Source organism: Terrapene carolina, unplaced genomic scaffold (assembly GCF_002925995.2).
Source record: "Terrapene carolina triunguis isolate 2854851 unplaced genomic scaffold, T_m_triunguis-2.0 Scaffold93, whole genome shotgun sequence".
Classification (NCBI taxonomy): Eukaryota; Metazoa; Chordata; order Testudines; family Emydidae; genus Terrapene; species Terrapene triunguis.
The window spans coordinates 32,537,091-32,549,850 of NW_020664444.1; the positions used below are offsets into that span (position 1 = coordinate 32,537,091).

Here is a 12,760-nt window from a genome sequence, read left to right on the forward strand (position 1 = left end):
TGTTGTATTTTGGGGTATCTGAGGCTCAGAGAGGTGTTGTGGCTTGTTCAAGGTCACACAACGAGCCAATGGCTGATCTCCTAGTTCCCAGCGTGGTGCTCAGTCTGCTAGGCCACAGCAGCCCCATATTATTGGAAGAATGATGTATGGTCAACTGTTCCCAAGTACTCTTCCAGAAACATGCCTGTGGACTGCAGAAGTGCAGTGGAAGAATGCCAGGGTCCTAGCTGAAAGTTGTTCTTATTAGTATCAGTAACTGTATCCCTTTCTCAGGTTTTTCACTGTATTCCAAGGACCAAGTATCCTGGGAATCTTCTGGTTTTGCATGGAAATATTCTGCATTGTGATTGTAGCTGTTATTTTTGGATAGCTTCAATGGCTCTTCAGCAGGGAGTTGAATTGAACGCATACTTTGCTACAGCCACTGTGACGTTGTGCAGTCTATATGGTTTTATAAAAACTTGATAATAAGTCAATATAATGTAACTGGGATAGTTTTAGAGAAAATACGGTAATAAGTGAATGTAACGTAACTGGGATATGCTTCATGCAAAAGGTCTCTTGTAAGGTATCATTACAAAGCTTATAATCTACTGAGTATGATCATCTGATTTGTATAAATGTACCACCCTTGTATCTAAAACTAGAAATATAAAATATAACTCTGAGGGCCTATTGTAATTATGTAAAGTGTGGGCCATTAATGATGGTTTGGAATCTTGATGACTCCCATTGTCTGCAGATGGCTGTTTACCTGTGACTCTCCCTGTATATGTGTGTGCTGGCAAGTGAGTAATGAAGTCTTGCAGTGACATGTGATCATGTCACCTGAACTGGAATCCATCTTTAACCTGGTGCTTTTCCAGTGAGGGGGGGTGGAAACCCAGAGGGACAAAGGGTTCCCGCCTTATGCAAAAGATATATAAAGGGGTGGAACAGAAGAGAGAGGGAGAGGGGCCATCATGGAGAATCCCCTAGCTAACACCTAAGCTGGAACAAGAGTTGTACCAGGGGAAAGAATTGTGCCCAGGCCTGGAAGGTGTCCAGTCTGAGAGAAACTTACTGAAGCATCTCTGAGGGTGAGATTATCTGTATTTAGTTTGATTAGGCATAGATTTGCGCATTTTATTTTATTTTGCTTGTGACTTACTTTGTTCTGTCGGTTACTACTTTGAACCACTTAAATCCTACTGTCTGTATTTAATAAAATCACTTTTTATTTAGTAATGTACTCAGAGTATGTATTAATACCTGGGGGAGCAAACAGCTGTGCATATCTCTCTATCAGTGTTATAGAGGGCGAACAATTTATGAGTTTTGCCCTGCATAAGCTTTATGCAGGGTAAAACGGATTTATCTGGGTTTAGACCCCATTGGGAATTGGGCATCTGAGTGCTAAAGACAAGCACACTCCTGTGAGCTGTTTTTAGGTAAACTTGGAGCTTTGGGACAAGTGATTCAGACCCTGGGTCTGTGTTGGAGCCAGACTGGAGTGTCTTGCTCAGCAAGACAGGGTGCTGGAGTCCTGAGCTGGCAGGGAAAACAGAAGCAGGAGTAGTCTTTGCACATCGGGTGGCAGCTCCCAAGGGGGTTTCTGTGATCCAACCCGTCACAGCCACAACTTTTAAAAATGTTTTCTCCAAAATTGTTCCCAAGAACCTCAAGGAACGTGTTGTTCCCAGCTCCCTGGAGGATTGGTCAGCACTAAATGCGCTGTCAGAGTAGCTCAAACCCAAATCATTGCTGCAATTGCTTGCTTCTCTTTATTTGACAACCTTAGAGAGCTCTGTAACTGAAGTGATTTTGTAATCATGACAGTGTTTTAAATTATACACCCTGCACAATCACGGCATGGACTGGAATTGAATCTCTTCCATCTCAGAGTACTAGGATCAGAGGTTTACTGGAGCACCTGTAAATTGGGCAGAGCCCACACTTCAGCAGTAGGGGATTATGCACTTGCTTTCACACACTGTTCTTTTTGGTATCACCAACCCCAAGCATTCAAAAATCATGAGTTAGCCCTCCAAAAATTAGAAAACTGGGTTTAAAATCTTTGTTTAAAAAAAAAAAAAAAAAAAATATCCCCCCCCCCCCCCCTTTGGTCTTCTGATTTCTGAGCATTTAGGTTGTACTCTGTTCATGTTCCTGACTTTTCTCTAAATATCAGGGCTAAAATCTTTTTTGAAAGATGTGGAGATTTTTGGTTATATGAACCTGGCAGCTGAGTCTTTAAGAAAAACACCAAATATTGTGAAATTCACAGCAAAATTGTCAGAGTTGGTAATCACACCTCCTGCAGCAGTATAACTGACCAAGATTGCTCAGTCGCCTGTGCGAAATGATTTTTTTGGCCTCTCTCCACTTCCGATGGAACAGATATCTACATTACAAAAACCACACTTGAATTAGCCCCCTCTTAGCAGACGCATCAAGGATCAATGGACTCTAGACCATGTACTCTCCTCTGTGCCAAAGAGATGAGCCCTCCAATTTGTGGTTGAGCCACGGTTGGGGACACTTTGTATTTCTGCTCTGGCTGTACCCATTCTGTGCATAGGGCTGTGAGACAAACACCTCTTCATTTAGAGAAACACACCAGATGGTGGGATCATGTCTCTGCTCTTGCTGGCCCAGCTGGGGAAGCACAGACATAGCCTTCTGCTTTGGGGATTCCCTCTGTGGGATATCATCAGGATAATGTTAGGTCAGGCATTCCCAAACTTGTGGCTTGTTCAGTGTAAGCCCCTGGCAGGCCACGAGACACTGTTTACCTGAGCGTCCACCGCACCGCTTCCCACAGCTCCCATTGGCCAGGAATGGTGAACTGTGGCCACTGGGAGCTGCGAGCAGCCGTACCTGCGGACGCTCAGGTAAGCAAAGCGTCTTGCGGCCTGCCAGGGGTTTACCCTGAACAAGCCGCGAACCAAGTTTGGGAACCCCGGTGTTAGGTCAAACTAGATTATCCCGTGGTCCCCTCTGGCGTTAAAATCTATGAATGTGAGAGCATGATCCTCCTGGGTTTCCCACAGTGTTACAGATGGATCAGTAATTTTCCTGATTCTTAGTATTAGTTGGTTTTGTTATCTGTCTCTTTGTTACTGAACTACCATGTGCTGTGGACTAGCCCAGTACAAGGAGGTTAATGGTGGTCATTCTATTTCCAGCAAAACAAAATACAGACTCCGGGATGCTTTGTCTCTGGGGTACCTTGTTCTAATCCTATACTTAACTCCATGCTTTCTAAAGATAACCTTTTTCTCTATACCATTACCTGTGGTAATGTACCTGTAACCAATCAAAGCCATGAGACAAAAGGAAAAGGGCTTCTGTCTTGCAGTTGGGGTCTTTGGTCTTTACACTATCACTGGGCTCAAACAAGTTAATGGGGTGACATCTGATGGATGGGTGGAGTGACTGCAATCAGTGGCTTGAGTGTCTGCATCCTGTCTCATTGCTCATTCTGAATTTGTGTGCGCTGTAGTTCTGTGTGGGGCCCGCTCATGAAACATCGAAGTCCATAGGACAGGGTTTCTCAGACTATTTTATGCTGTAGCTATAGACAGTCTTGACATAGAGATTCTCTGGTGGACACCACCACTCCCTTCCAACTCTATGCCTTCCTGAGGGCAATTTGAGTCACTAGGACAGGATTAGAGAGATCAGATGAAAATAAATTGACAGCAGTGTGATGGGTGTGGCTGCTTGGCTACTCCCCTTTGTTTTGTGCATCTGTTTGTCTCTAGGGACATGTCTACACTTGCCATTTAAAGCAGAAAAAGTCCCTTTTTTGTGCAAAAACCATGGGAGTGTCTTCACTTGCCAATGACTTTGTGCAGTGAAACTCAACAGGTAAACAGACATCCACCCCTCCCCCTGTAAAGCCCCAAGAACTTTGAAAATCCCCTTCCTGTATTCTTGGCAAATGCTCACTTATCTGGCCAGGTGACAAGGCCTGCTCCACGGAGCAAATGATTCCCTGCTTGGAGCAATGCTGAGCTACTGGAGCTGATCAGTGTTTGGGGAGAGGAGGCTGTGCAGGGACCCAGGATGTTCTCTCTCTCCACCTCCCCCATCACCTCCGCCCCCTTCACACAGGACCCATCCTCAAACTGGAGAGAGCTGCACTGTGGGATAGCTGCCCTAGACTGCTGCTCTCATTGCTGATGGAAGTGCTGCTAATGTAAACACTCTGATGCCTGAGGAATTAAGTGAGTACACAAACCAGTGCTAAAACTCTGCAAGTGTAGACATACCCTAGGATTTTACAGGTTGCCTGCAGCCCCCATTATGTCCTTCACTGCTTTCCCTTCCAGTTCTGGTGTTCTGATATTTCATCACTTGAATTTGACCCAGAGAAGCACCAGACAAAAAGAGGGAGCTGGCTGGTTTTGAGTACTCATCAAACAAGCATTTGAAAATCCTGAGAGTCCTGAATTGGATTACAACCAGTAGAAGGCATTGCTTGAAGTCCTAAGGAATGCTTCATGATCGTGACCGAGAGCTCCACAGATCATCTAAGAGCTGCTGTAATAGGGAAAAACTCTGAAGCTATAGGATCCTGGAGAGGGGAGGGACCAACAGAGGTACCGATAACTAAAGGTGGCTTGGGTAAGAACCTCACTTCTTCAGATGCAAGCTTATGCTCCCAATACTTCTGTTAGTCTTAAAGGTGCCACAGGACCCTCTGTTGCTTTTTACAGATTCAGACTAACACGGCTACCCCTCTGATACATAAAGGTGGCTTGTGGGGATTCAGATTAAACAGTTGCTGTTCATTCACCTGTTGTTGCTCTGGCTCTGCATAACTTGTTTACTACTGTAGGCCAGTGGTTTTCAAACTTTTTTTTTCTGGCAACCCAGTTGAAGAAAATTGTTGATACCCACGACCCAACAGAGCTGGGGATGAGGGGTTTGGGGCGTGGGAGGGGCTCAAGGCTGGGGCAGAGGGTTGGGGTGCAGAGGTGAGGGCTGTGGGGTGGGGCCAGGGATGAGGGGTTCGGGGTATGGGAGGGGGATCTGGGCTGGGGTTGGGGTGTGAGAGGGGGTCAGGGTTCTGGGCTGGGGGTGCAGGCTCTGGGGTGGGGCTGGGAATGAGGGGTTTGGGGTACAGGAAGGGGCTCTTGTTGTGGGGGGGGCTCAGGGCTGGGGCAGAGGGTTGGGGCATGGAGTTACCTTGGGTGACTCCCGGTCAATGGCGCAGTGGGGGTGTTAAGGCAGGCTTCCTGCCTGTCCTGGCACCGCGGACCACGCTGTGCCCCGGAAGTGGCCAGCAGCAGGTCGGCTCCTAGGCAGAGATGCACAAGCAGCTCCACGCGGCTCTTGCCCGCAGGCACCCTCCCCCAGCCCCCAGCTTGGAGTCCTGTGTGGAGCCGGTGTTCGGGATGGGGGCAGTGCGCGGAGCCCCGTGACCTCTTTTCCCCCCCCCCCCCCGCCTCCCCCTCCCAGGAGCCAGACATGCTGCTGATCGCTTCCGGGGCGCAGCGTGGTGTCAGAACAGGTAGGGACTAGCCTGCCTTAGCCTGGCAGTACCACCGATGGGACTTTTAACGGCCCGGTCGGTGGTGCTGACCAGAGCCGCCGCGACCCAGTGCCTTACATTCCACAGCCCAGTACTGGGTCATGACCCACAGTTTGAAAGCCAGTGCTCTAGGCCACCTGCCACTTGGCATCTTGTAGAGAACACTTGTTCTGACTAGCAAGTGTAACCTGGCTCTGCGCTTCCTTTGTGCATACCAATGTGTGTTTGCTCTGCCACCTATTGGCTGCTTTATTCCCTGGTACTTACATTCATTGACAATATTGTCATAGCAAAACTATAATGAAAGTTTTCTATAATTACACTGATTCTGGGGTGGGAAGAGAGGGTGTCAAGGTTTGTATTTAAACATTCCCTGCAGGGTGGATTGATTTACATCAGTCACTTAAATCCTAATTTAAATCACTAAATGGAAACTTTGATTAAAACTGGTGATTTAAATCAATATTTCCATTTGTACTTCCTTTATTTTCTAAAGAAAGGTGCTTCTTATTGGTTGAGAATTGTTAAAACGTGTTAATTTACAATTAAATAGAGCCTTTACACTGGATTTGATACATTTTTTTTTGCCATTTAGGAGGGTACACCATAACTAGAGTAAGTATCCATGATGAGTGGAATCATAAAAACTAATAATTTGAGAACTGAGCCAATCACAGCTCAGGCACGGAGAAGCTATAACATAGGAATGTGAGATCACCCAGGTGGGCTCAGTGGATGATCCTGATGAGATACAAAGATGGTGTCTGCTGGAGTTAGAGGCTGGGTCTCAATGCTGTGATGACTTTGCAAGTCTCTTGCATCCAGTAGCACGGGCCTGGATCTTCCACAGGCTCAAGCTCCTAATACAGTACATGACCTATTGTGCCATAGTTATAAAGCGTGACCTCCAAATTTGAACATTTTCCCCCTAATTCTGTCTTTATATAGAAAAGCAGCCTTTAACCCAAAGCTTTTTTTGTGGAGGCTCATGGATTCAGCATATTTTTTTTTTTATTTAACATATCTTGTACTAACTTCAGATTTAATTTTAAACAGATTATTTTTAAAGGAAAAACTTGTAATTTAAATGAAAAAAAATCCTTTTTTTTTTAATCATGATTTTTATCTCCCTGTGCCATGCAGAACTCAGATTGGCCTAAGAATGACTTGCTTGGCAGTGAAGACTCCCCCTAGTCCCAGTGTTGCCTTTTTTCCAGATACTAACACGTCTCAAACCTGAAGCTTTCTGGTGCATCTTTCCTAATATGCTTCCTTTTCCTTTGCAGGTGTGAATGACAGAGGAGGTGCCCCCAACTGCAGTTAGTGACATAAACCTGCGTCTTCTCTGCCACGATGACATAGATGTAGTGAAACAGCTCTGCGGTGACTGGTTCCCAATAGAGTATGTAACACTCCTGTGGAGGGTGGAGGGGGCGCACGGAGAGACAGTCTAAACAATTAGTGTGAAAGTGTGGAGCTGAGAGCATAGGCAGGTACTGTGACAGCTGCCCCACATGCCGATGTACTTCAGTCCTGACCATCACCCACTGCCTGTCTAGTCCTGTGTCACCTATACAGCACTGCCAATGGTCCATCAGAATTCAGGGGGTCTTGAGAATGAACAGCAGAAACAGATAAACTCTCTTGTTTCTAAAGAATCCCAAAGCCCCCTCCAAGGGAACTGTGGGCATCTTACAAGGAGCTTTGTAATAAAGGGGGGAAATCTTAGAGCGGGCTGCCTCTTTAAAGGGAATACTTTTGGCGGAGGGAGAGGCGGGAGTCATGTTTCCACAAGAAATGATGGAATCCTTGTCAGTCGGGTTACTGATAGCATAGAATGAAATTAGCCAAGCTGGGATGTGGTCCAGACACCTGGGTTAACACCCACACCCTTACAAAAAGTGCCATGGGATCTTTAATGATTACATGCGAAGGCCTTAGTTTTTAACTCCATCCAGAAGAGATTCCCTCCATCAGCAAAGCTTCCTAGCTTGGATATCTATTGACTCCTGTAGAAGAGTGACACCTACTAGACTGCCAGTACTACTTCCTTCAGCATCTGAGTGTTTGTTGCAGGTCTCCCACTGAAGTCTTATTCTGGCCCAGCTTATGCTGTAACCCTGCCAGATTCCACAGGATGGCCTGACTGCAGGCTCATGGCTCAATTTGAAATGCTGTGTGTTCCCTAATCATTCATGGGTATTGCTCTTTTTCTTCCCAGGTACCCTGACTCATGGTATCAGGACATCACTTCCAACAAGAAGTTCTTTTCCCTTGGAGCCACCTACAGAGGCACCATTGTGGGAATGATAGTAGCTGAGATAAAGAGCAGAACAAAAGTGCATAAAGAGGTAGGCAACCATAGTCTAAGATGAGATGTGTGTATACCCCCAAACGCTTACCTGCTCTGGGGCCCATTTCTCTCATTGCCTGGCTACTCATTTGAGCGGTCAAAAGACCAAATTTTTCAAGACCTTTTATTGTGCACCACCAGCAGTTCATTTTACTAAGCTCCAGTTGGTTACTGAGGGCATAACATGGCCTGTAGAACATTGTATTACTATTGATGTGTAAGAAAGAAGATCCCAGCTTGACTCAAAGCCTAGAGTCTGTTTGCAGAAGCTGGGAGTGGACGACAGGGCACGGATCACCACTGTCTGAAGACCGGCTACTGGGCTAGATAGACCATTGGTCTAACCCAGTATGGCCGTTCTTATGAAGAGTTGGCAGAAAAAGCACAGTCTAGCTGGTAAACTGCTGACCTTTGATCTGGACACTCAAACGTGGAACCCCACAATGCCATTTAACACCTTTCAGTAAACGACTAAACATGAAACAAGTGTGTTTAATAAATGATTACTATCCCCCAACTGGCAAGAAATATGAAAACAGCAGAAACTCCTCCCCCAGCCCAAACAGGTTCTTTCCTTTTCCTCCATTTAGGGGGCTGTGTTTATCTCCCCATTTCCAACAGCTCCATAAAGGCACCTGGGATAAGAAAACTCTTCTGTGAATAGATGCTTGCTTTGTTTTGACATTATACACTGTGCTATACACATGTATCCTACTAAATGCTTTGTCATGTCTCTACTCAGGATGGAGATATTCTAGCTTCCAATTTTCCGGTCGATACTCAAGTTGCTTACATTTTAAGTCTAGGAGTGGTGAAAGAATTTAGAAAACATGGAATAGGTAAGAACATTCTAAATAGCTTTTCTATGTCTGTTGCTGAGCCCCAATCCATTGTGTGGTTTATTTACCCCTTGTGACTCATGTTTGGTATATGGGTGAAGCTTATAGAACTAAGAATGCCTTGACTCTGCCCACTTCAGAGACTAGCTTGCACGCTAAGCTTGTATAGAACTTGTCATGTCTCACAGAATTGGAAATAGGATACAGATTACATCACACTTGCTCACTCTTGCATATACAGAGTGATTGAGAGTGGTGGCTGTTCAGTGGCCTCTGAAAACAGTAGGTGGATCTCAGTCCTATTCCCAGTGGATAGCTGACCATGCTGAAAACACTGTCATAACTATCAAACTTGCTAGCAGTGCCAGCAGATCTGCTGTGGACTGAATGACTATGGAGGCAGAACTCCTCAAGCCCACGAAGCTGGTCCCTCCAGGATGGGGTTGAGGCATGCTGATATTGATGGTGGGGGGAGAAGGGGGAGCAGGCACTGCCATTGCTCATACTGTGCCTGTGTTGTACTCTGAGGGGGGAACTACTGGCCTCAGAGGCTGCAAATGTGTGACATCTTCTCCAGCTGTTTTAAAAAAAAAAAGAGAAAACAAGGGGGATTCAAGAAATAGCACAACAATGTGGATCAGAATATGTCCATCAAGTGAGTGCAGTGATCAGTGTGAACCCCAGCTACAGCACAATAATTTCACTGCCATGGGGAAATCCTAGAGTAACAAGTCTTACCTCTTTGATGTGGCAGAATGTATGCTTCAAGGCCAGATAAAACGCTTTTCTTCAAGTGATTTGCACATGTGTATTCCACTCTTGGGGAGTGTGCACAGCTGGTGGAAAATTTTCCCTCAGCGGTATCTGTTGGGACAGCTCAAGCTTCCCCTGCTGTCACTCGCTACTGCATGCAGGTATAAACGGGGGAGCTGCCCCAGCCCCACTCAGTTCCTCCTTACTGCCCATGACGGTTGTTGGAATGTATTTGTCTTGCTTTAATAAGTACTCTCAGCATGTTATAGTTACTTGTTTGTATGGGCTTTAGTGTTAGAGCTTTCACTAACCAAAGTTTACTACTTTCTTGGTTCCCCAATTTGGGGTTCCATTGTTGGGACCAAGGAATACCTCGGTCGCTGGGCTTCAAGGCCTGTCTTTCATGTTCTAAACCAGGGGTGGGCAAACTACGGCCCGTGGGCTGGATCCGGCCCCTCGGGTGGAGGGACAGAAGGCTCCATGTGCGTTGGTCTTGCCTCCAGGCACCGCCCCCCGCAGCTCCCATTGGCCGGGAATGGGGAACCCCGGCCAATGGGAGCTTTGGGGGAGGTACCTGGAGGCGCAGCAAGGGCAGTGCACACACAGCCCTCCACCCCCCTTCCCCCAGGGGCCACAGCACTTCCTTGAGTGGCGCGGGGCTGGGGCCAGGGCAGGCATGCAGGGAGTCTGCCCTGGCCCCTGGAGCTGCTTTAGGTAAGCCGGGCCGGAGCTCGAACCCCTCCTGCACCCCGCCCCCCAACTCCCTGTCCTAAGCCCCCTGCCTGCACCTTGCAACCCTCTTGCACCCCAATCCCCTGCCCTGAGCTCCCTGCTGCACCCCGCACCCCTCCTGCACCCCATCCCCTGAGCCCCTTCCCGCAGTCTGCACCCCTGCCCTGAGCCCCCTCCTGCACTCCACACCCCTCTTCTGGCACAATTCCTTGCCCTGAGCCCCTTCTTGCACCCCGCACCCCCTCCCACACCCCGCACTCCCTCCTGCACCCCAAACCCCTGCCCCAGCCCTGCATACGATTTCCCCACCCAGATGTGGCCCTCGGCCCAAAAAGTATGCCCACCCCTGTTCTAAACCGATGCCCATGAGTGACCCGCACTCTAGTTGTTTAAAGTATCTGGGTGAGTCTCATATTAGGGGTCAGTGTCAATTTTGTAAGGACTTCAAGGCAAGGAGCAAGAAAGGTAGAGAAGCCAGATTGAAGTTTCTTTTGATGTAGGCTGCTCTGAAATGACCTTCAGAGTCTTCCTGGTTAGTGAGGGTACTGAGCGCTTTGGTTTCTGAGAGAAGTGCACCTCCAATGTTGGATGAGTCCTAGCACTGCTCACTTTCTCTGGTGGCTGGGAAGAAACATAAGGCTTCCACGGTGGCTGTTGGGAGAGGAAGATCATCAGTTCCTAAATCCACCAAGCAAGGGGACAAAGGGTCAAGTAGAGTGCAATAAAAATCGAAGCCCTCCTCCTCTCACTCATTAGCCAAGAGAGCACCATCGACTCTGGCTCCAGGGCAGGCACCGTTGAGTCTGGGGCCCAAAGTAGTACTGTTTTTGTCTCTTGCACACCAGTTAAAGACAATTCTGTTACCATCCATGACAGAGGCATATGCTGGGACGAGGAACTTGTTGAGCTTGTTGGTGCCAGTGTCCCCAAAGGTGCAGGAGATTGTTCCTATGGTACTGGCAGACCATCAGTCTCCTGCGTCCTGGACCTCATATCTGTCAGTACCATCGAGGAAAGATGGTGGTGATGGCTTCTCTTCAGTTATCTCCAGTTTCTTGACACTAATCTTCAGTAGGTGTCAGGAGAAGGTGATTCTTCATCTTATGACTCTTATGTCTCCCAACCACAGTGTCTTGCTCCTCCCCTCCCACATAAAAACAAGTGGAGAATAGGTATTTTTTATTCCCACCCCCCCTCCTGGGTCCCTCGTTGTCTCAGCTACCAACAAGAGGGAACGCCAGAGCAGCAGGCGACTATCCCTAAGTTGAAGGACGCCAAAAAGCTTGACTTATTTGGTAGAAAAATGTGTTCTATGTTGGGGTTACAGCTTAGAATCACCACCCAGCAGGCTTTGTTAGGGTGATATGATGCTAGCACCTGGGACTATGTACTGAGATTTAAGGATAAGCTGCCTGAGGATGCTAAACAAGAGTTCCTTTTGTGGGTTAAAGAAGGGAAGGTAGTGATAAGGACTTCACTTCAGGATGGTTTAGATGTAGCTGACTTGGCTGCTAGGACCCTGGCCTCTGCCATCATCATGCATCGGTGCTCATGGTTGCACTTTTTGGGGTTGGCCTAAGAAGTACAGCAGACTATTCAAGACCTGCCATTTGAAGGGTCATCTCTCTTCCTGATGCAGACAGATAAACTTCACGGCTCCAAGATGACTCTGAACTCCTTGGTATGTATACTTCTGACCTGTCAAGGAAACACTTTCATCCTCAGCAGTCTCATCAATACCCTACTCTTGTGCCTTACCAGGACCTAACAGACAAAAAGAGAAGTTATAGGTGCAGGTTGATTTTCTTCTTCTGCAGTAGTTCCTGGTCCATCTAGGCACCCTGGGGGCACTAAACAAGCATGTTGATGGGCACAGGAAGCCTGTTGGGAAGGAAGGGGGAGAGTTTGCAGAGCTTCCTGCAGCTGGGGGAGAAATCTGGGGGAGGGTCTGATCCAGCCCCAGATGCCATGCAGGGGAAGAGGAAGTCCTGTCCTCCCTGGCCTAGCCGGGACTAGCAGCTGAGCCCAGCTCAGGTGGGAACCACGAGCCATGTCTTCCCCAGTCCCGCCCCTGCCCCACAGTGATTTACCTCTTTACTGGCTGCCCTGGGCACCCAAAACGTACTGCTGGGGAGGGTCACATGACCACTTTTGTGGCTTCCCTTTGCTTCCCTGTCAGTCATTTTTCTGTGGGGGAAACAAAGAAATCTGCGGGGGACATAAATTCTGCGCAGGTGCAGTGGCACAGAATTACCCCAGGAGTAAGATGTGCAAGTCTGTCTTTACCTGGATGACTGGCTTGTGAAAGGCGGTTTCAGATACTGTCCAGTGTCGCTTGTATCCAGTCAACTTTCAATGCGTTGGGTCTATTGATCAACTCAGATGCCTATCCTCTGAACTGGGGAGAGGATAGAATTTACAATAGCATTATTGGGCTCAGCTCAAGCCAGAGTTTTCCTTCCAAGGTCAAAGTTTCAGACAATTTGATCCATTATTTTAGATCTCAAGGTTCACTCACTCAACTGTATGAGGCTTCTTAGGCATATGGCCTCTTGCACTTGC

At 47.6% G+C, this 12,760-nt stretch overlaps 1 protein-coding gene across 1 annotated transcript in view; it reads left to right on the forward strand.

The window, feature by feature from the left end:
• The window catches only part of NAA60 (N(alpha)-acetyltransferase 60, NatF catalytic subunit), a 48,406-nt gene that overhangs the window by 23,487 nt on the left and 12,159 nt on the right, over nucleotides 1-12,760 (forward strand). Inside the window, exons 2-4 of the mRNA XM_024197816.3 lie at nucleotides 6,808-6,923; nucleotides 7,743-7,872; nucleotides 8,617-8,713. Coding sequence (XP_024053584.1) covers nucleotides 6,814-6,923; nucleotides 7,743-7,872; nucleotides 8,617-8,713 — 337 coding nt within the window. The 5' untranslated portion in view covers nucleotides 6,808-6,813. The remainder of the gene's footprint in view (nucleotides 1-6,807; nucleotides 6,924-7,742; nucleotides 7,873-8,616; nucleotides 8,714-12,760) is intronic.